The sequence below is a fragment of the Salmo salar genome, chromosome ssa12 (assembly GCF_905237065.1).
Source record: "Salmo salar chromosome ssa12, Ssal_v3.1, whole genome shotgun sequence".
In the NCBI taxonomy this organism is placed as follows: domain Eukaryota; kingdom Metazoa; phylum Chordata; class Actinopteri; order Salmoniformes; family Salmonidae; genus Salmo; species Salmo salar.
Window position 1 is genome coordinate 27,898,459 of NC_059453.1, and position 24,607 is coordinate 27,923,065.

Genomic DNA, 24,607 nt, shown 5'->3' on the forward strand with positions numbered 1-24,607 from the left:
GGGACTATCATTTGTTTTTCAACAGGACAATGACCCAAAATACACCTCCAGGCTGTGTAAGGGCTATTTGACCATGAAAGAGTGTGATGGAGTGCCTCATCAGATGACCTGGCCTCCATAATCCCTCGACCTCAACCCAATTGAGATGGTTTGGAATGAGTTGGACTGCAGAGTGAAGGAAAAGCAGCCATAAAGTGCTCAGCATAGGTGGGAACTCCTTCAAGACTGTTGGAAAAGCATTCCAGGTGAAGCTGGTTGAGAGAATGCCAAGAGAGTGCAAAGCTGTCATCAAGGCAAAGGATGGCTACTTTGAAGAATCTCACACTTTTTTGGTTACTACATGATTCCATGTGTTATTTCATAGTTTTGATGTCTTCAATATTATTATACAAGGTAAAAATAAAGAAAAACCCTTGAATGAGTAGGTGTCCAAACTTTGGACTGGTACTGTACATTCTAGGTTGTGTGTTGGTGGGTGGGTGTTCGTATGTGTGTATACAATATGTATGCTACATAGTTCAAGTCACTTGGAATATTTTAGCATCACTGTCCAGCTACAGTAGAATAATGGTTACATGAACATTTCAGAAATATCCACATTTTTCCACCATAATTGTCTTTATGGAACGACAAGGACAATAAGGGCCTTCTGAAATGCCATAACCATCAACCAAACAATCACGTCTGTCAGAACACTTCAGGGTTCGACTGCGTCTAACCCTGCTTCTCAAAACAAGTTAACCATCCATGTACCCTACCATCCTCTACTGTCTGCGCTCTATTTCCTTTGGTTCTTGAAAGGGGGTATAATACGCTACAGAGATGGAGAACACGAGGCCAAGACTGGGGGACATTAGCCTAAATGTGTCACCAACCTTAACCAGCATTGAGCTTGACTGGCTACATTAACTAAATTCCCGACTAGACTTGCTGTTCTGTTCTCCCGATTTCAATGCCCTGGTGTGTCTTGCTCTAAAAGGCAGCCCACTCTTGTTTCACTCTGAACGCTCCATTTGATATTTCATCTTAAAGCAGCTGTTTTTCATTTTAACTTTCGCAACCTCCAAATTGGGACATCAGTTAACTTCGGGAAAAAAGGTTACTTTGAGAGGATATTGACTGATTTTGATGCCCGCCAAATAACTGTCTTCTGCCCATTTCTCTTCTATGAAATCAAGTGTAACTAATGCATGGTGTCAGAGGGAACTGAAAACTTAATGAATCTACATTGACTTATCTTGAAGTCCCTATCATGGTAGCAGGCTAGCACCATGGTTCTCAGGCAAGCTATTACACTGGGAAAAAAACAAAGTGTCATACAACTAGTGTTTCTCGTTAAATATAGCTCATAGTGTAGAGATTAACAGCAAAGTTCAATAAAATCACCAAATCAAGAGAGACAACCAAACCCTGTATCTGTCTTCGAATTACTACATTGTAAGCAAAAACAAAACATTTTAGTACAAAAGTGTATTGTGCCATAATCAGCTTTTCGCGAGACAGTGAACGGAACGGAAACAAAATGGTTGTATTAATAATTGATATCGTTTTCAGTTTGCAATTTGTTATTAAAATACACAAATATCACAGACATTCATGATTTACAAAATAAATGTGATTTTAAATTCAATTATATACTTTAAAGTATATTCTTATGAATAAATAGTGTACCACCTCTGTTAGCGACACACAGTAGCGAAAAAGGATGTAAGACACTTACAGTAAGCTAACCAAAAGAGTTGTTTTTTATGCATTTTTTTCTTTAGATCATGCTGGCTTTCCATTTGTAGTTATGTACTTGACTTTGTATAAATACATTTCATTAAAAATTATTTTTTATTGGATAGACATATATTATGTATAAAAAAAAAAACCTGTATACAGTTTCTTCTGGTTTTCACAGAGCACAGTAAGTGTCAGCAAAGTCAGTAAAGTCCAACATGCACAGGTATAAAGCTCAAAACCATTGTGTCCGCTCAAATGATTCAAAAAGTCCATGACACAGAATGGAGTTGCTGTTTTCGGAGTTGTCCAGAGTTTTTAAACGTTGATGTACGTGGGGAGTTCCGTTGAGAACTTGACATGTGCGTGAGGTTTGATGCATCCTTTAAAGGAGAAAATGATGGGAGACAGAGACATGAGGAAAGATGTCAGAAGACATTCGAGTCAGTATGAGTTAAGTCACATTTCTCCACAATGAATGAGGCTCTTGCTCAAACCTTGAGTGGAATGGGGCTATCAATTTATTAATCAAAACCTCAGTGACAGTATCTTTTGTGAATGACAAAAGATTATATTCATGGCAACCGATATAGTATGTGAAAGCGATGGAACAAATGTAATTATATGACAAGAAATTGCAGTAGAAGTTAAATAAAATTTGTAGTACTAGACTTAGTAACTCATTAAAAAAAAGAAAAGAAAAAGAAAAACAGTTTTATAAAAGTGGCGTATTCATTCACCGATGGGCCGTATGTTCAACTCTGTGTCCATAAGCTCCGGAGAAGTCACCAGCTCCCTCGGAGTGTTCGGGGACACCAGGGTGCTTTCCGTCGGACTTACTGGACTCGGGATCATTTCTTGTTCTTTTTCGTTCTGCATCTGCGCATAGACGTTGAGGCCTGGGATCTTCCTTGAGGAAAGATTTACAATGAGACGGGGGATAAAGAAATTTGCCAGACTAATAAAATGGGAGAGGGATTGCCTGCTTCGGGGACCAAATAATTCTGATGCTCCTCTTTACAACCCAATAATGTGTAGCCGCACCCAGGAGATATACCCAGTTGACTTAAATGCTTTGTTTCAATGCCTTCCGGCCTTATGTCTAATTTTGTATATATAGTTGTATGTAAAAACGCAATTAGACATTCTACTGTATAAACACATTTATGTTCTAAGACCTATGCGTTGTTTCGCTCTCCCTCTTCTGTTTCTCTCTATAGATCTCGTCTCATTGACCCCTACTGCCCTTTCACACAGAACTGTACCATGGTGGATGGAAATAATTTAACATTTCAGAAAGGTCAACTAGCAAAGCTCAAAGGGCTAAATATTGATAATGCCTGAAGGCTGACTGGCATTTCATTTGCGGACAGAGAAAATGCCTCGACAAAAGGATTCTAAGAAAGTTGAAAGAGATAAGCCATTTCTCCCTTGAAACTGAAAGTTTTCACACAGACGTTTGATAGACAGTATTTTTGTTAAATGCCAAATGTCTAGACACTCAGTAACTCCCATTTGGTTAGTAATTTTCCCCAATGTACTTTCTGATGTATAACCATAATTATACTGTAGCTCATAGCTCACAATTGGTGTCAGAAGTGGGATTAGACCCTAGTCGAACAGTGAGATCATAGATCACTCCTCAGTGTCCTAGCCAATTCAAAATGTTTTGTCAACACTCAGGAACGTTCCCACTTGGTTAGTAACATTCTCCCAACGTCCTGGCAACTTACAACCAGATATGGGTTATAGAGATCATCTCTATAGTATATCATGAGCACTGTACCTTTTGAATTTGTAGACGACAAATATCGCCAAACCCAGAACCACAACTGACAGCAGCATCAGCATGGCCGAACCGCTGTGGTTCTCACTCGTGTCCACTAGGGGCGCTGTAGAAGTGGGAGACAAGAGTCACACAGTACAGTATACATTGAATTCCAAACAGTTTCCATAGAGAACAAGTAAATCATGCGTTTAAGAAGTCAACATGAAAAGTGACACCTACTAATTAATAAAATACAAAACATAACAAAATAATTTATTAAAAAATACATAAAATTGTATTGTGATTACGTTTTTGATACGGTAAGTATTTATTGACTTCTCTTACTCTTTATCTTATAAGCCCCTAGGACAGTAGCAGCATCCCCAAAAGGAAGAGGCACACATACTTGTAACGATGCTCACTCTCTGAATGTCTCTGTGTAGCTACATGATGGGAGCCAATCAGACAACAGGGTTGGGGGGGGTGTTAGTCGCTGGGCAGGAAATAGACCTCCTGGGCCTGTATTCACAAAGAGTCTTAGTGTAGGAGTGCTGATCTAGGATCAGGTCCTCCCTTTCCATATAATCTTATTTGTTATGATCTAAAATGCAAAACTGATCCTAGATCAGCAGTCGTATTCTGAGACACTTTTTGAATACGGGCCCTGGCTCTCTATTTCTATCTAGAACTATCTCTATCGATCTATATAGTCATTAAAAAGACCCAGTTATCCTCAATACACCGAGCAAACACAAACAAAATGCAGGTATTTGTATTCGAAGAGATGCAGACACTTACCTGCTGACAAATGTGCAGCGTATACTGTGACCTGGACCCCAGGCCGAAGGGTGAACTGGACCAGGTTTTGGTTGAGGGCGCTAAGCAAGATTTCAGAGAGCTAGAGAGGGAGAGACAAACACAACAAAAAAACATCAATTTAAAGTATATGCGCATCGATTTACATAATAATTAGAGTATTAGGATTTCTAAATCAACTTATTGGAGCTTTTTATATCAGAGAAAAGAGTATATACAGTGTGTGCAAATGGCATGAGGTGGTAAGGCAATAAATAGGCCATAGTACCGAAGTAATTACAATTTAGCAAATTAACACTGGAGTGACAGATGTGCAGATGATGCGGTGCAAAAGAGCAGAAAAGTAAATAAAAACAATATGGGGATAAGGTAGGTAGATTGAATGGTCTATTTACAGATGGGGTATGTACAGTTGAAGCTATTGGTTAGCTGCTCAGAAAGCTGATGTTTAAAGTTAGTGAGGGAAATATACTGCTCAAAAAAATAAAGGGAACACTTAAACAACACATCCTAGATCTGAATGAAAGAAATAATCTTATTAAATACTTTTTTCTTTACATAGTTGAATGTGCTGACAACAAAATCACACAAAAATAATCAATGGAAATCCAATTTATCAACCCATGGAGGTCTGGATTTGGAGTCACACTCAAAATTAAAGTGGAAAACCACACTACAGGCTGATCCAACTTTGATGTAATGTCCTTAAAACAAGTCAAAATGAGGCTCAGTAGTGTGTGTGGCCTCCACGTGCCTGTATGACCTCCCTACAATGCCTGGGCATGCACCTGATGAGGTGGCGGATGGTCTCCTGAGGGATCTCCTCCCAGACCTGGACTAAAGCATCCGCCAACTCCTGGACAGTCTGTGGTGCAACGTGGCGTTGGTGGAGGGAGCGAGACATGATGTCCCAGATGTGCTCAATTGGATTCAGGTCTGGGGAACAGGCGGGCCAGTCCATAGCATCAATGCCTTCCTCTTGCAGGAACTGCTGACACACTCCAGCCACATGAGGTCTAGCATTGTCTTGCATTAGGAGGAACCCAGGGCCAACCGCACCAGCATATGGTCTCACAAGGGGTCTGAGGATCTCATCTCGGTACCTAATGGCAGTCAGGCTACCTCTGGCGAGCACAGAGGGCTGTGCGGCCCCCCAAAGAAATGCCACCCCACACCATGACTGACCCACCGCCAAACCGGTCATGCTGGAGGATGTTGCAGGCAGCAGAACATTCTCCACGGCGTCTCCAGACTCTGTCACGTCTGTCACGTGCTCAGTGTAAACCTGCTTTCATCTGTGAAGAGCACAGGGCGCCAGTGGCGCACGGTGTTGGGCTGTAAGCACAACCCCCACCTGTGGACGTCGGGCCCTCATACCACCCTCATGGAGTCTGTTTCTGACCGTTTGAGCAGACACATGCACATTTGTGGCCTGCTGGAGGTCATTTTGCAGGGCTCTGACAGTGCTTCTCCTGCTCCTCCTTGCACAAAGGCGGCTGGGTTGTTGCCCTCCTACGGCCTCCTCCACGTCTCCTGATGTACTGGCCTGTCTCCTGGTAGCGCCTCCATGCTCTGGACACTACGCTGACAGACACAGCAAACCTTCTTGCCATAGCTCGTATTGATGTGCCATCCTGGATGAGCTGCACTACCTGAGCCACTTGTGTGGGTTGTAGACTCCGTCTCATGCTACCACTAGAGTGAAAGCACTGCCAGCATTCAAAAGTGACCAAAACATCAGCCAAGAAGCATAGGAACTGAGAAGTGGTCTGTGGTCCCCACCTGCAGAACCACTCCTTTATTGGGGGTGTCTTGCTAATTGCCTATAATTTCCACCTGTTGTCTATTCCATTTGCACAACAGCATGTGATATTTATTGTCAATCAGTGTTGCTTCCTAAGTGGACAGTTTGATTTCACAGAAGTGTGATTGACTTGGAGTTACATTGTGTTGTTTAAGTGTTCCCTTTATTTTTTGAGCAGTGTATATTGCTCATATATTTGTGCGCAAGACAAATGAGCTGATCATGGACAACAGGAAAAGGCGAGCCGAACAGGCCCCCGTTAACATCGACGGGGCTGTAGTGGAGCGGGTCAAGAGTTTCAAGTTCCTTGGTGTCCACATCACCAACGAACTATCATAGTCCAAACACACCAAGCCGGGGTACGACAAAACCTTTTCCCCCTCAGGAGATTGAAAAGACTTGGCATGGGTCCCCAGATCCTCAAAACGTTCTATAGCTACACCATCGAGAGCATCCTGACACGTTGCATCACCTCCTGGTATGACAACTGCTAGGCATCTGACCGTAAGGCGCTACAGAGGGTAGTGCGTACGGCCCAGTACATTACTGGGGCCAAGCTTCCTGCCATCCAGGACCTATATACTAGGCGGTGTCAGAGAAAAGCCCAAAACATTGTCAGAGACTCCAGTCATCCAAGTCATAGACTGTTTTCTCTGCTACCACATGGCTAGCAGTACCAGAGCACCAAAAGGCTCCTTAAAACCTCTCTAGGCTAGGCGGGACGAATTCGTCCCACCTACGTAACAGCCACGGCTATCCTGTGGCGCGATTTTCAAAACCTTAAAAATCCTATTACTTCAATTTCTCAAACATATGACTATTTTACAGCCATTTAAAGATAAGACTCTCGTTAATCTAACCACACTGTCCGATTTCAAAAAGGCTTTACAACGAAAGCAAAACATTAGATTATGTCAGCAGAGTACCAAGCCAGAAATAATCAGACACCCATTTTTCAAGCCAGCATATAATGTCACCAAAACCCAGAAGACAGCTAAATGCAGCACTCACCTTTGATGATCTTCATCAGATGACAACCCTAGGACATTATGTTATACAATACATGCATGTTTTGTTCAATCAAGTTCATATTTATATCAAAAACCAGCTTTTTACATTAGCATGTGACGTTCAGAACTAGCATACCCCCCGCAAACTTCCGGGGAATTCGCTAACATTTTACTAAATTACTCACGATAAACGTTCACAAAAAGCATAACAATTATTTTAAGAATTATAGATACAGACCTCCTCTATGCACTCGATATGTCCGATTTTAAAATAGCTTTCTGGTGAAAGCACATTTTGCAATATTCTAAGTACATAGCCCAGGCATCACGGGCTCGCTATTTAGACACCCGGCAAGTTTAGCACTCACCATAATCATATTTACTATTATAAAAATGTCATTACCTTTTGTTGTCTTCGTCAGAATACACACCCAGGACAGCTACTTCAATAACAAATGTTGGTTTGGTCCAAAATAATCCATCGTTATATCCGAATAGCGGCGTTTTGTTCGTGCGTTCCAGACACTATCCGAAATAGTAAAGAAGTGTCACGCGCTTGGCGCAATTCGTGACAATAAAATTCTAAGTATTCCATTACAGTACTTCGAAGCATGTCAACCGCTGTTTAAAATCAATTTTTACGACATTTTTCTCGTAGAAAAGCGATAATATTCCGACAGGGAATCTCCACTTGAGAAAGGCGATAATGTGTTTCAGCCTGGGGCTGGAATGACGACATTCAGGTTTTTCCCGGGCTCTGCGAGCCTATTGGAGTCGTCGGAAGTGTCACGTTACCGCAGAGATCCTTTGTAATGGAATGAGATGTCAAAGAAAGACAATAAATGGTCAGACAGGCCACTTCCTGTAAAGGAATCTCTCAGGTTTTGACCTGCCATTTGAGTTCTGTTATACTCACAGACACCATTCAAACAGTTTTAGAAAATTTAGGGTGTTTTCTATCCATATGTAATAAGTATATGCATATTCTAGTTACTGAGTAGGAGTGGTAACCAGATTAAATCGGGTATGTTTTTTATCCAGCTTCTACCCCCAAGCCATAAGACTGCTGAACAATTAATCAAATGGCCATCTGGATTATTTACATTGACCCCCCCATTTGTTTTTACACTGCTGCTACTCGCTGTTTATTATCTATGCATAGTCACTCTACCTACATGTACAAATTACCTTAGACTAAACCACTGTATCGTTATTAGCCTCATTATTGTTATTTTATTGTGTTACTTTTTATTATTTTTTAGTTTAGTTCATTTGGTAAATATTTTTTTAACTCTTTCTTGAACTGCATTCATGGTTGGTTAAGGGCTTGTAAGTAAGCATTTCATGGTAAGGTCTACACTTGTTGTATTCGGCGCATGTGACTGATTAACAAATGTTTTACCTAGTCGGAGCAGAGATTCAAACGAGCAACCTTCCGGTTACTGTCCCAATGCTCTTGACCGCTAGTCTATAGATCAACACTAAATCAAATCCAACTGTATCTAAACTGCATATAACCTCTCAATACACTTCACCATACAGTATAAGAGACAGAATATAAGACATCATTAAATAGTATACCTACTCTAGTCATAGTATTGGTTCGTTTCAGAATGAGTTTCATCTCATGCATATCATGCTGAGGCAGATCTTTCCACCACATACTTACTGATACTAGACACCCCCACGGCTCGCTGCTACTAGACACCCCCACGGCTCGCTGCTACTTGACACCCCCACGGCTCGCTGATACTAGACACCCCCACGGCTCGCTGCTACTAGACACCCCCACGGCTCGCTGATACTTGACACCCCCACGGCTCGCTGATACTAGACACCCCCACGGCTCGCTGATACTAGACACCCCCACGGCTCGCTGATACTAGACACCCCCACGGCTCGCTGATACTAGACACCCCCACGACTCGCTGATACTAGACACCCCCACGACTCGCTGATACTAGACACCCCCACGACTCGCTGATACTAGACACCCCCACGACTCGCTGATACTAGACACCCCCACGACTCGCTGATACTAGACACCCCCACGACTCGCTGATACTAGACACCCCCACGACTCGCTGATACTACACACCCCCACGGCTCACTGCACGCTCCCTCCATCCAGAAACCCATTTAAAGTGAAATATCTATAGATGAATCCATGCAGGTTCTCACCACTTTAATACATAATGCAGGGCTATTTGATGAAAAACCTTGCTTTTACTCCGGTTTTTAGAGCGACAAGTAACCTTCTGCACAGAGAACGTGCAGTTTGGACATAAATCAGACATATCACCCTGACCTTGAGGCTACAGCTGGAATACAATGTTCCATTTCATGATGCTTCCAATTTAGTCTGGACATAGTCCCCTGAACTATACCGTCCATATGATATCAAATCACACAAATTATGATTTGTACCATTATATATCTAAACTGTAATACATTATGTCAGATGTGTCATTTAACAAAGTTGTATCCTTTTTACTTTGCATTCAGGCCAAAGACTAAAACAGAGAATATATATGCAGGTCATGCATAGAAAGACCCTGGCTAAACAAATTCCCTTTTCCCTGCGGAATCAATTTTATTTCTTTGCTAGGCTTCATTAATTTTATCTGCCTCATTTACCAAATGAATTGTGATATGAGTAGTTTCTCCCAGTCCTTCACATTGCTCCCTCTTTTATTTCTTACCAAGTTTAAAATTAGACTATAGCTATGAATAATTACTTTTTCCTCACTGTGTATCGGGGTCACTAAATCTATTATACATTCTAATAAGCACAACCGCACATTACACTTTCAAGATGCAAACCTTGAATAAAGATGTATTGCTGGGGCCTGAGTGAGAAGGGTCTTGCCATAGCCAGGTAGATTTGAAGGGGGGGGGAATACAATTCATTTCTTCCTGGTTCTATTCTACTCACATCTTTTTAATAATCATCCATGATCTATTATATGGGCCTTGGAGCTAATTCAGTACATCTTGATACCTGCTGGTGATTCAGTGGCCAGTATTAGCAGAGACACTATCTTTGTCAGGGTTTATTCCTGTGAAAGACTGCAACCCCCGCCCTCTCACAGAGATGACTCGGGGTATTCTACAGTAAAGTTGTCCACAGTGATGACTTTTAAAAGCGTGTCACACTTATTGATGAGGCTAGTTGATATTCTGTAGTGTGTGTGTGTGTGTGTGTGTGTGTGTGTGTGTGTGTGTGTGTGTGTGTGTGTGTGTGTGTGCATGTGTGTGTGTGTGTGCATGTGTGTGCGTGTGCATGTGTGTGCGTGTGCATGTGTGTGCATGTGTGTGCGTGTAAGCCCATGTGGACAATATTGACATCTACTGGAGAAAATATGAAGCCTTATAAGCCATACAAATACGTTGCAATTCAGTTTTCAGACCATGTAGCAGTATAGACCAACACAGCTATGTATTGAAGAATGTTAGAAAAATGAATATTTCTAAGCCTACTCATGTTTAGTTCAGTGGAGACCTCTAAATTATGCCAAATGGGATAACAAGGAAATCAACAGATGGCGAACATGTTGGTGCAAGAAAACAAGTGCTTAGCTGTCAAACCCAAACATCCAACAAGCAGAGTAATATCCCCCTAAAATATAGCTCCAAATGTCATTCAGTGATAAGTATTTGTCAAATTAACACATAAAAAGTATGCTCCTACTCAAACATCTGGCATGAATCAATATAGGAACATGATGTATTCAATTTTATAGTTTACTTTTATGGAAATTCTGAAAACTTAGTTGTCAGATACCCATTTTGCTAATAGTTAACTGACAGGTAACACTGACATATGCTTTTTTAACCTGTTACAAGCATGAATAAACCTTTATATCATGTATTTTGAATAAGGCTAAGGCCTATAATATGTTATGTCTATGTTTCAAACTCACAGAAAATGCCTGTTATTTAATCGATCATACCTGGTCTAAATGAGCTGAGTTCTTCTCTGGCTTGCCCTCCGTTAACTCTTTGTCTGGCAGGAGGAAAACCTCTGCTGCCGTGGGCAACCCTGGTAGGACGGTGACAAGGAGCTGCTCCGGGCTCACCCCTGTGGCCTAGAGAAAGATGGGGAGGAGGGAGAGAAAGAAGAGAGAGATGAGAAGGGAGAGGGGTAGGATGAGGATTTGGGAGAGGAAGGGGAAAGAGGAAGCGGGAGATGGAGACGAGGAAGATGGAAGAAGAGGAGGGAGATGGAGAGGAAGAGCAGGAAGATGAAGAGGGAGAGGAGGAAGAAGAGGGAGAGGAAGAAGATAAAGAGGAGGAGGAAGATGGAGAGGAGGAAGAGGAAAGGGAAGAACAGAAAGAGGACCAGACTGGATCGCTTTTCATGTCACTAAGCACATCAAAGTGGAAAGCAGTGGCATCGAAAAATAGGAATTGTCTGTATGATCATAATTAGTGTGACTGTGATACATTTCTGTGATACTCACTGTGATACATTATTACTAACATCTTAGATGTGAAATTATCATACTTCTCTGGTCCTGAGCTGTTTGTATCAAATATGGTATGATTTCCGTTCTCAAATATACTGAATAGTATGAGCAATTCAATACATTTTGTGGATACTACAATGTCTATCCAACATGTCATGTGCGGATTTGAAGTACATTATACAGTTGAAGTCGTAAGTTTACATACACTTAGGTTGGAGTCATTAAAACTTGTTTTTCAACCACTCCACAAATTTCTTGTTAACAAACTATCGTTTTGGCAAGTCGGTTAGGACATCTACTTTGTGAATGACAAGTGATTTTTCCAACAATTGTTTACAGACAGATTATAATTCACTGTATCACAATTCCAGTGGGTCAGAAGTTTACATACACTAATTTGACTGTGCCTTTAAACAGCTTGGAAAATTCCAGAAAATGATGTCATGGCTTTAGAAGCTTCTGATAGACTAATTATCATCATTTGAGTCAATTGGAGGTGTACCTGTGGATGTATTTCAAGCCTACCTTCAAACTCAGTGCCTCTTTGCTTGACATCATGGGAAAATCTAAAGAAATAAGCCAAGACCTCAGAAAACAAATTGTAGACCTCCACAAGTCTGGTTCATCCTTGGGAGCACTTTCCAAAATGCCTGAAGGCACCACGTTCATCTGTACAAACAATAGTACGCAAGTATAAACACCATGGGACCATGCAGCCATCATACCGCTCAGGAAGGAGACGCGTTCTGTCTCCTAGAGATGAACGTCCTTTGGTGTGAAAAGTGCAAATCAATCCCAAAACAACAGCAAAGGACCTTGTGAAGATGCTGAAGGAAACAGGTACAAAAGTATCTATATCCACAGTAACCTGAAAGGCCTCTCAGCAAGGAAGAAGCCACTGCTCCAAAACTGCCATAAAAAAGCCAGACTACAGTTTGCAGCTGCACATGGGGACAAAGATCGTACTTTTTGGAGAAATGTCCTCTGGTCTGATGAAACAAAAATAGAACTGTTTGGCCATAATGACCATCGTTATGTTTGGAGGAAAAAGGGGGAGACTAGCAAGCCGAAGAACACCATCCCAACCGTGAAGCATGGGGGTGGCAGCATCATGTTGTGGGGGTGCTTTGCTGCAGGAGGGACTGGTGCACTTCACAAAATAGATGGCATCATGAAGCAGGAAACTTTTGTGGATAGATTGAAGCAACATCTCAAGACATCAGTCAGGAAGTTAAAGCATGGTCGCAAATGGGTCTTCCAAATGGACAATGACCCCAAGCATACTTCCAAAGTTGTGGAAAAATGGCTTAAGGACAACAAAGTCAAGGTATTGGAGTGGCTATCACAAAGCCCTGAGCTCATCCTATAGAAAATTTGTGGACAGAACTGAAAAAGCGAGCGCGAGCAAGGAGGCCTAGAAGCCTGACTCCATTACACCAGCTCGTCAGGAGGAATGGGCCAAAATTCACCCAATTTATTGTGGGAAGCTTGTGGAAGGCTACCCGAACGTTTGACCCAAGTTAAACAACTTAACGGCAATGCTACCAAATCCTAATTTAGTGCATGTAAACTTCTGACCCACTGGGAATGTGATGAAAGAAATAAAAGCTGAAATGTATCTCTACTATTATTCTGACATTTCACATTCTTAAAATCAAGTGGTGATCCTAACTGACCTAAAACAGGGATTTTTGTACTAGGATTAAATGTCAGGAATTGTGAAAAACTGAGTTTAAATGTATTTGGCTAAGGTGCATGTAAACTTCCGACTTCAACTGTATATACAAAAGTATGTGGACACCCCTTGAAATTAGTGAATTAGGCTACTTCAGCCACACTTGTTGCTGACAGGTGTATAAAATTGAGCATACAACAATGCAATCTCCATAAACAAGCAATGGCAGTAGAAGGGCCTTTCTGAAGAGCTCAGTGACTTTCAACGTGGCACCGTCATAGGATCCCACCTTTCCTACAAGTCAGTTCGTCAAATAGTGGTGAAGTGCGTAGCTCACTACCGAGTTCAAAACTGCCTCTGGAAGCAACATCAGCACAAAAACTGTTTGTCGGGAGCTTCATGAAATGGGTTTCCATGGCCGAGCAGCTAAGCCTAAGATCATGATTCGCAATGCCAAGCATCGTCTGGAGTGGTGTAAAGCTTGCTGCCATTGGCCTCGGTTAGTGTCCCAACACAGTGGAAAAGCGTTCTATGGAGCGATGAATCACACTTCACCATCTGGCAATCCGACGGACGAGTCCGGGTTTGGTGGATGCCAGGAGAATGCTACGTGCCCCAATGCATAGTGCCAACTGCAAAGTTTGGTGGAGGAGGAATAATGGTCTGGGGCTGTTTTTCATGGTTCGGGCTAGGCCCCTTAGTTCCAGAAAAGGGAAAACTTAATGCTAGAGCATACAATGACATTCTAGACGATTCTGTGCTTCCAACTTTGTGGCAACAGTTTGGGGAAGGCCTTTTCCTGTTTCAGCATGACAATGCCCCCGTGCACAAAGCGAGGTCCATATAGAAATGGTTTGTCGAGATTGGTGTGGAAAAACTTGACTGGCCTGCACAGAGCCCTGACCTCAACCACGTCGAACACCTTTGGGATGAATTGGAACGCCGACTGTGAGCCAGGCCTAATCGTCCAACATCAGTGCCCGACCTGTGAGAGAAAGATTACGCATTTACCTGCTTTGTTTTAATATTAATAGTTAACAATTATATGCTTAACAAATACTAAGAGATTTTCATAACTACTAATGCTGTGCTTCTGTAAAGGGATAGTTCTCCTCTAGCTCCCTGCAGCTGGTCTGTGAGTTTACTCAAGGACATGGGGTGACCTGAGATAGAGAGAGCCTGGACGGAGTAGAGCAAACCCCTATTTGTCCTAATCATCTTTGTTTCTGAAAAACTATGCCAGGTAGGGGTAAACAACACCCGGTGCACATAACCACAAGAGGGACCCAAGGTGGCTTATGATGCCCCAATCTGCATGGGAGGGGTGGAACCAGCCATGTCTAAGCATTTTTAGGTCTGCTATATGGGGCCTCAATTCTTTTAAGTATTGTTGAGCTCTCGGTCCATCAATCAAGAGTGTGGGGTCGACCAGCTTCATTATTGCAATAATTAATCGATATTAAATAATGATCATTGTTTGAAGAAATGACAAAGTCTCTCTAACTTGGTTAGAATTTCCACCATAGACCTCACTAATGCTCTTGTGACCTGAATGGAAGCAAGTCCCCACAGCAATGTTCCTACATCTAGTGGAAAGCCTTCCCAGAAGAGTGGAGGCTGTTGTAGCAGCAAAGCGGGGACCAACTCCATATTAATCCCCATGATTTTGGAATGTGACATTCAGCGAGAAGGTGTCCACATACTTTCGTTCATGCAGTGCATGTCCCTCACACTGACGGTTGATTACATTCGGAGCTACAGTCCAGCTTGTCCTAAATTCACTAAACCATGACAATCAGACATTCAGTGAGATTTATTTGAACATGTATGGCCTCCACAAATACGACCCTGAACTCACAGGCGACCAGCAATTCCATAGTTCAATGTGACAGGGAAGGCAGTGCAACAGCAATTTAGAATGTACTTGAAGTAATTTTCCCTTGCCAGTTATCATAAAACGTGGATTCATCTCAGTCACGACCTGAGGTCACAGGGAATGTATTGTAAAGTGGACCACAGACTAAATACACTGAACCAAAATATAAACGCCAAAGTGTTGATAAACAAAGCGTTTTATGAGCTGAAATTAAAAAAAAGACATTTTCCATATGCACAAAAAGCTTATTTCTCTCAAATGTTGTGCAGAAATTTGTTTACATCCCCATTAGTGCTCCTTGCTACAATAATCCATCCACCTGACATGTGTGCAATTGGCATGCTGACTGCAGGAAAGTACACCAGAGCTGTTGCCAGATCATTTTCATATCTCTACCAGAAGCTTCCTCCATTAGAGATTTTGGCAGTACGTCCAACTGGCCTCACGTAGACCACACGTAACCACGCCAACCCAGGACCTCCACATCTGGCTTCTTTACCTGTGGGATCGTTTGAGGTGGGGGGGGGGGATTTGTGATTAGCTGGGCCTGGCTCCTAAGTGGGTGTGCCTATGCTCTCCCAAGTGGGTGTGCCTATGCTCTCCCAAGTGGGTGTGCCTATGCTCTCCCAAGTGGGTGTGCCTACGCCCTCCCAAGTGGGTGTGCCTACGCCCTCCCAAGTGGGTGTGCCTACGCCCTCCCAAGTGGGTGTGCCTACGCCCTCCCAAGTGGGTGTGCCTATGCCCTCCCAGCCCCACCCATGGCTGTGCCGCTGCCCAGTCATGTGAAATCCATAGATTAAGGCCTAATGAATTTATTTGAATTGACTGATTTCCTTATATGAACCGTAACTCAGTAAAATCATTGAAATTGTTGCATGTTGCGTTTATATTTCTGCTCGGTATATACTCTGTGTGTGAGTGTATGCCTGTAATATACAGTTAGATACAAGGACCACTCACTTTGACCATGGAGTTCTTGATGACTCTGCTGACGTCCAGTCTCCATTCGGCCACGTCGGGGTTGTGGTCATCCAGGTTAGATGAGAAGGCTAGTAGATGTGACCTGAAATATTCTACACAGAGAAACAACTATATGATGATCAGCTGATGATGATGCTTTTCTATTTCTGTCCTATTGTCTGAAATAATGAATGTGTCAAATTAATGAGTAGTAAACAATACTTTTAACTACCTCTAAATAGCTACCATAAATTCCGGACTACAAGCCGCAACTTTTTTCCCAGGCTTTGAACCTCGCGGCTTAAACAATGACGCGGCTAATATATGGATTTTTCCCGCTTTCAATTTTTTTTTTTTTTAAAAACACATTCTGTGACGTGCTCAGTTTTTTGGCGGCATGAAGCTTTCATTAGACCAATGAAATTGACAAACGGGTTACGGTCAAACAACTTTTTTGTTTACTGTTTAGATTAAATCGAGCGCTCTCAAACTTCCCATCATTCTGATTACGGTAGTCATTTTGTCACTCTCATCATGGCAAAGACACAGAGAAATGCATATGATGCAGCTTTCAAGTTGAAGGCGATTGATCTGGCTGTTGGAAAAGGAAATAGAGCTGCTGCACGGGAGCTTGGTCTTAATGAGTCGATGTTAAGACGTTGGAAACAGCAGCGTGAGGAATTGACTCAGTGTAAAAAGACAACTAAAGCTTACTACTCATTTTAAATTTTTTGTTACAAGCCGTGTTTCGTTAAAGCCTATTTATTTTTGTTACAAGCCGTGTTTCGTTAAAGCCTGTGTAAAGGTCATTTGTTTCAATGTACCGGTAGGCACCTGCGGCTTGTAGACATGTGCGGCTTATGTTCAAAATAATAAATTTTTTTTTAATTCAGGCTTATATTCAGGTGCGCTTAATAGTCCGGAAATTACGGTACTTTAAAATCATACTTACTAGCCAACCTCCAGTGCATTAAAATCTACAAAGTCAACTAGAAACCAACCTCTGGCAGTATACATGGCTGTCTGGCTGTTTACAATACAAACCAAACAAAAAAACAGCTCACCGTGGACAGCGATGGTTTTCCGGTCCTGCAGGATGGCATTCCCAGCGGACACCTGCACAGTGACAGTGTTGACGCCTTCCTGGGAGAATGTGCACGCCACGCTCCCTTCCAGGGTGATTATCGGCTGGAAAGAGAAAGAGAGAGAGAAAGAGAGAGCGAGCGAGAAAAAGGGAAGAGCGAGAAAGGGGAAGAGCGAGAGAGCAAGGGGGTTCCCATGGGAGGCCCTTATCAACCTTGTTAACATCTCACACACCACTATTTACACTACAGAGGTGTCAGCCGGGAGGCAGGCAGGCAGCCACAGACATAAACACAACCCACATCGCCCCCCAAGGAACCATGATCGCAGCTGTGCTACATAGAACTGTCCGGAGAGAGTTCCATGAGACACCAGCAGTTCTCTCTGTCGTTACTTGGATCTCCATTTGTTCTTGAAATGGCTCAGACATGCTAATTTTGGATCATTTCCTCATGTATTAGAATAGCTAGCAGCTGCATTAGTAGCTCATTGCCCAACCAAACAAAACAAATTTTGAATTAAGTCAGACAAATACTGCTCTAATTTGTAAATCTGGCACAAATCTTTCTTCACGTCACTTTATCTTACAGTGTGAAGGATGAGCATACAATAAAACTACAAGTCCCAGCAGTATTGAAGTATCTTACCTCAGTGTTATTTCCGAACCACCAGATGTAGGTGACTGTTCCCACTTGGCTAGGCCATAGCACAGCGGTGAGGTTGACTTCCTTGCTCTTCACTGCCACAAAGGGAGCGGAGAGATGGATATACTCCAGCTGACCTACTCAATCACAAAAATACATGACAGTGAACCCACCGAGACTGACTCCACAACGTTTTGGGGCCTCTTATGAAATGGATGAAGTTGCATTCAAAATGATCTGCCCCAAAAATGCATCACAGTGAAATGACTGAATCCACAAAGTAAGTTTGTAGCCCCTTATGATATGAAATGAAAGCACACAAAATACATACTACAGTGAACCAATTGACTCCTTAAAGTTTTGTGGCCTTGAATTAAATGAAGGTAAGCAGAAAACTTCAGAGTATCCGTCTATGGGGCCCTTATGAATTGAAGGCACATAACAACAACAACAAAAAGTGCGCTGCATTCAGAGGATCTGGTCCATTCTGGGACGTTGTGGTCACCATCTGTGTGTTATTTTTCATCCCTGGCACTCCTGAGGCCTGGCTGGTCCCATTTGGAACGGCTGGCACATCAAGATGGACAGATTGCAAGGTCCCACAGCTCCCTGATCAATAAGTCAACTACGTTACATCTGTCACCCATGAAACCACCAGTGGTGGTCAGCCCCATCATCACAGAGAAGACGGGAATGACTTGCATGTTAGAGTTAGAGTGGGGGTACCCTGAAAGGGTATTATATAGAGAAAATGGCTTTGGCTTGACTGGAATTGTAATGGATTTAGGCTACCTTCATCTCCACTGATGTCGGACCATGACATGCATATTACACAAACAGATAACAAATATAGCGTTCTATGCCAGTGTTTCCCAACCCTGGTCCTCAAGTACCCCCAACAGTATACATTTTTATTGTAACCCTGGACAAGCACACCTGATTCAACTTGTCAACTAATTATCAAGCCCTCAATGAGTTGAATGAGGTGTGTTTGTCCAGGACTACAATACAAATGTATAATGTTGGGGGTACTCGAGGACCAGGGTTGGGAAACACTGTTCTACGCAAGTAAAAGTCTGCAAAGGAACAATTTTGTGTGTCAGAATTGTATAACTACCTCACTCATATGTCTGTAGATTACGGGCTACACTGACATAAGGTAAGGTACGGTAAGGGATAAAACTACACTCACATGTTAAAGGTTGAAGACCAAACATGAAGTACGGAGGATGAAGACCATGACTTGGTGAACCCACAGTGAGAGAGACGGACTCACATGTGACGTGGAGGTACAGCACCACGCTCTCCGACCCCAGGCTGTTCTCTCCCGTAGCGGTCACACGGTAGATCCCCACAGCCTTGTAGACGTGCTTGACCCCATCCTCTATGGAGCTCACGTTGGAGTAGGTCAGAGCGTGACCGTCACCGAAGTCCACCATGATGCTCGTCCTGGCTCCGTCGCCCTATACAGGAGGGAACAGTCATCAACGATTGAAGAAAGAAAACGGTATTCTTACAGTAGCTACTGTAGGTATGTTTGAAATAACATTTCCATGAACATGTTATTTGCTAACACTTTATATGAAGATGTAATGGCATAGTAATATAATAGAGAGTATTTTGTTGCTATTACAGAAGTGGAGAGTTGACATACATTTTACAATACTGAGTTAAAAGTCAGCGCCCGGTCTGAATGAACAGGGAGCCAGTTACTGTATTGCTCCTTAGGAAAAAAAACGCTCACCTCTTCAAGAAACACCAGGAAGGTGACATTGGTGCCCAGCGTAGCTGTCAGCTTTCCTTCACTGGTGACGAGGTGCAGGCCTTTGGGGGCCTGGGTAGGACAGTGCTGCCTCCTGGCCGTGTACTCTGCTATCACTCCCGCTGTGCAGTTATTGGACACAACCTTCCTGTAGCTGAATGTACATAGGTCACAACCGCGGTTAGAAGCTTTGCTGATGGATACATGAGCATAGAGAAGGACGACCTTAGCAGGTTGGCAGGTTGGATATTGAGAATACGTTCTCTTACAATAATGCCCTGTCATTTGAAATATCCTTATTCCAAGTGTACCTTTGCAGTCAGTTTTAATTAAATAGTGAATGAGTGTACATACAGATGTAGGAACTTAATTTGAGCCAGAAAATAACATCTTACTGCAGTGGGCTAAATCAGGGTCACACAGTGAGATTCTTGGTAGTCTTAAACAAATCTACTTTGAAACAAGAGTATACAACTCGCACACACGGTTATGGGCTTAAAAAAAGAAGACGCATGTACCATGTCAGACATAGAGTTGAAATGTATTCCATTTTTAGTTTGCATCCCAAAATTACTCTTTATATACACATCACAGAAGACTGAAATATACCAAAACTGTTTGACATAAAAACATCTAAAATCCGGTGTTTCTATGAAAAATATTAATAACATTCCACCAAAAACAGCTATTTTGGTCGTTGACGGCAGGAAAGGGCTACTGAACATTTTTGTAAGGGAAAATTACAAACTTCAGAAGCCTTTTTAACCCGTTAGGGCTAGGGGGCAGTATTTGCACGGCTGGATAAAAAAATGTACCCGATTTAATCTGGTTACTAATCCTACCCAGTAACTAGAATATGCATATACTTATTATATATGGATAGAAAACACCCTAAAGTTTCTAAAACTGTTTGAATGGTGTCTGTGAGTATAACAGAACTCATTTGGCAGGCAAAAACCTGAGACATTTTCTGACAGGAAGTGGATACCTGATGTGTTGTATTACCTTTAAACCTATGCCATTGAAAAACACAGGGGCTGAGGAATATTTTGGCACTTCCTATTGCTTCCACTAGATGTCACCAGTGTTTTGAGTCTTCTGGAGGGAGATCTGACCGAACAAGAGCCATGGAACGATGATGGCCCATTAGACACCTGGCGCGCGAGTTCATGTTGGGTACCCTTGTTCCAATACGTTATAAAAGAGAATGCATTCGTCCACCTTGAATATTATTCATGTTCTGGTTAAAAAAGGCCCTAATGATTTATGCTATACAACGTTTGACATGTTTGAACGAACGTAAATATATTTTTTCCCCTCGTTCATGAAGTGAAGTCCGGCGGGCTTAGATCATGTGCTAACAAGACGGAGATTTTTGGACATAAATGATGAGCTTTTTTGAACAAAACTACATTCGTTATGGACCTGTGATACCTGGAAGTGACATGTGATGAAGAGAATCAAAGGTAATGGATTATTTACATAGTATTTTCGATTTTAGATCTCCCCAACATGACGGCTAGTCTGTATCGCAACGCGTATTTTTCTGGGCGCAGTGCTCAGATTATTGCAAAGTGTGATTTCCCAGTAAGGTTATTTTTAAATCTGGCAAGTTGATTGCGTTCAAGAGATGTAAATCTATAATTCTTTAAATGACAATATAATATTTTACCAATGTTTTCTAATTTTAATTATTTAATTTGTGGTGCTGACTTGACTGCCGGTTATTGGAGGTAAACGATTTCCTCAACATCAATGCCATAGTAAAACGCTGTTTTTGGATATAAATATGAACTTGATAGAACTAAAAATGCATGCATTGTCTAACATAATGTCCTAGGAGTGTCATCTGATGGAGATTGTAAAAGGTTAGTGCATCATTTTAGCTGGTTTTATGGTTTTGGTGACCCTGTCTTTGAATTGACAAAACATTACACACAACTCTTGTAAATGTACTGTCCTAACATACTCTAAATGTATGCTTTCGCCGTAAAACCTTTTTGAAATCGTAAAACGTGGTTAGATTAAGGAGATGTTTATCTTTCAAAGGGTGTAAAATAGTTGTATGTTTGAAAAATTTGAATTTTGACATTTATTTGGATTCAAATTTGCCGCTCTTGAAATGCACCTGCTGTTGATGGAGTGCACCACGGGTGGGACGCTTGCGTCAAATTAAGATCCAACATCTGTAAGAGGCTAATGAGAGTCCTGGGGAAAATCTGCTTACCCAGTGCTGTTGATGAAAGTAGTCCCTGTGGTACAGCTTCTAGACATGGACGATGGGAGGAACCAAAAGGCAGGGGTGCACTTGCCGTCACTCCGCCTCTCGTAGCCATAGTCACTGTAATGTTTGGATCATACCAAAATAAACAGCAGTCGAGTGAAATGCTACACAGTAAACTTTTATAAGTGATTCAATTCCCGTCCCTGGTTTGTTTGTCCTATCATTAAAAGGCAACGTTGCCAGCATGCGCATCCTCAAAATGATAGGAACAAATTGGCCCAATTAGGCCGACATGCAGAAGTGTTGTGATAGTTAATGAACACTATTAAGCCCGATGATTAACTGTCTCTTACTAAAACTCATTCCAAGTTCACCGCCTCACTCAAGGGGCCCACGGATTTGGGAATTAACAAAAGCAACATTAATAATACTGATAGATAATTAAAAGAAATGGATTGTGAAGTTTGTAGCAAATATGCTTTGGAAATGCGTCTTTGATGAACAGAGTCACTGGCAAAAGCAGAAAACCACAAAAGCAGTGACAAAGTTGGTTTCTTAAACGTATGGTGACATTCAAGGAGAAACACACACACACACTTTCCTATCCCACTCCCTATCCCCATGCAAACTTGGATCCTGTCAACCCTCCTCTCTCTCTGTGCTTTTTCCTTCATTCTTCGACACACACACAGCTTGGAGTGGTGCAGTTGACTGCATTCCACTTAGCCGGGGCAGCCTCCAAGAGAATCCAGAAGCTAAGTCTCCTCTGCAATTCTAATCTGGAGTGAGCTTCACCATGACGGTGATCCCTTATCTTTTCAACCTTCGCTTCCAGGCTTCTTTTTTTCATCCTCCACTCCATATGCCAGTGGTATATTGATAGGGCGGCTTAGGCAGAAGTTGTAACGCTAGATGTGTTTGTGGTCGAGTAGTGTGTTGGAGTCTCTCCTCAAGTACCATCAGCCAGTTCCGGTTAGTTGATCTATCTATTCCATTCAAGTAAACCGTTAACTTGTGTAATGTTTACTATGTGTATTATGTGCCAGTTTACTTACATTGTATTTACACTGTACCTACTTATGCGTAATTTATGCATAATTTAGGGGTACTTAATGTGAAGTGGGACACATCTGTCTACTCACCACTCAAAGTCGGCCTCTGTGCAGTCGCAGGGCGCCGAGGTCATCGTGACCGAGTATGTCTTACCCATAACGCACCTGGCTATGGGCTTCAACTTCCTGTAGATTCTTTTCACTCCCATGATGCACGGCTCGCCCTGTGGATATATTTTCCAAATTGAAAATATATTTTGGAGAAAATGGGTTTCTTTTGTTACATTTCACCCCATCGCCATACATAATTTACTGCAGTGCGGTGAACCATGCATGTATCATACTGTGTGTGAAAAGGCATGCCGTTGCTTTTTCCTTTACATGGGCTTATTTTGCATCGCTGCCCACTGAGGCTCATGTGTGGTGTGCTAGCGGTAAGCGTTGCTAAACTTAAGACACCTCTCTCTCATGTATCCTACACCCAAGCTGTTACAGCTCGCTTGACTTAGTTTCGGAAAAACATGTAGATTTTTCGTTTTGGTACGTAGGGCCGTGCTGGATGAATCAAAATGGGGTTTTTTTAGGGGCAAAACAGTAGTTCTGCCATTCTCTCTCGTAGAGTCAGGTGGTTTAACAGGAGGCTCGAGGAGTGTACCCTTCAGAGGCAGAGTTGGTGTCTCTCTCTTGTTTCAAATAGGGATACCTATGTAGATTACATACATATGAATTTGGACTATGACAGCAAATACACTGAATGTGGAGTCAGGTGGTTTAACAGGAGGCTCGAGGAGTGTACCCTTCAGAGGCAGAGTTGGTTCTCTCTCTCGATGTGATAACACAAATGGCCTGATTGTGGCTTTAAGACCATTTGGAACCAATCTGCTATTTCAACACCTTACCCTGCCACAGACTGTTGCTTTATAAAACACACACACACACACCACAGCCTTTCCTTTGGGCCAGTTCCCAATCTGTTCTGCAATGTTTACCTCTATAATTGAATTGGACTGTTGTCCACTTCCATGGCTATATGTTTTGATCGTTAGGGCCAGCCCAATCATATAGCTGTCTGAGTCAATTATGGTAGCTTGGTCAGAATAAAGAAGCCCTCTCCGTCTCATCCTTATGTTTGGCTCTGGGTCTGTCTAGGCATGAGGTAGAGCATTCGCTCTGGCTCAAACGTATGCAGTGTTTTATAAGGAGCGTTGTAGAGACATCAGCAAGAATTAGAGGGACTATGCCTAAGTGCTTTTGGGCCTGAGGGAGAGGAACGCCCGGCACCTGTCCAGCCCACACTCAAGAGCTCAACGCAAAGCAGAGGGTGGAGGTAAGGGAGTGATCAAGCAAGTACACTGCATGCCAAAACTGTTTTTCATTCTATCAAGGGTCTCGGTCGATCTAGACCTCTCTGTCAAGTATATGATAAGAGATGGAGGTTTGTGGGAATGGCCCCAGAACACACATAGTAGCAGTAGGGGCAGCATGTAACCTAGTGGTTAAGAGCGCTGAGCCAGTAACCGAGAGGTCGCTGGTTCGAATCCCCGAGACGACTAGGTGAGAAAAAATATACCGATGTGCCCTTGAGCAAGGCACTTAACCTGGATAAGAGAGTCTGGGAAATGACAGAAATGTTCATGTAGCAGGTTAAAGACGCATTATGCAGAAATTGCTCCGCTGGTTGCTAAAATTCTAAAAGTTTGCCTAATTTCAGTTTATGTGGCAAGTATAGTGTAGAGAATCAT

The 24,607-nt window shown here is 42.4% G+C and overlaps 1 protein-coding gene across 2 annotated transcripts in view; it reads right to left on the bottom strand.

Moving 5' to 3' along the window:
- Positions 1-359: 359 nt before the first annotated feature.
- LOC106564712 (VPS10 domain-containing receptor SorCS1) overlaps positions 360-24,607 on the bottom strand; it is a 157,557-nt gene continuing 133,309 nt past the window's right edge. Inside the window, exons 16-27 of one of the 2 annotated variants that reach the window (XR_006757943.1) lie at positions 22,956-23,089; positions 21,817-21,930; positions 19,572-19,743; positions 19,104-19,290; positions 17,831-17,964; positions 17,165-17,288; positions 16,101-16,213; positions 11,074-11,208; positions 4,289-4,388; positions 3,509-3,614; positions 2,463-2,628; positions 360-2,105 (exon numbers count right to left, since the gene is read on the bottom strand). Coding sequence is in view for 1 of the 2 variants with exons in the window: in XM_045691193.1 (XP_045547149.1) it covers positions 2,041-2,105; positions 2,463-2,632; positions 3,509-3,614; positions 4,289-4,388; positions 11,074-11,208; positions 16,101-16,213; positions 17,165-17,288; positions 17,831-17,964; positions 19,104-19,290; positions 19,572-19,743; positions 21,817-21,930; positions 22,956-23,089 (1,554 nt within the window). In the remaining variant the exon portion in view is untranslated. Of the gene's footprint in view, positions 2,106-2,462; positions 2,633-3,508; positions 3,615-4,288; positions 4,389-11,073; positions 11,209-16,100; positions 16,214-17,164; positions 17,289-17,830; positions 17,965-19,103; positions 19,291-19,571; positions 19,744-21,816; positions 21,931-22,955; positions 23,090-24,607 lie in introns of both variants that reach the window. The other variant, XM_045691193.1, reaches the window with a different exon arrangement.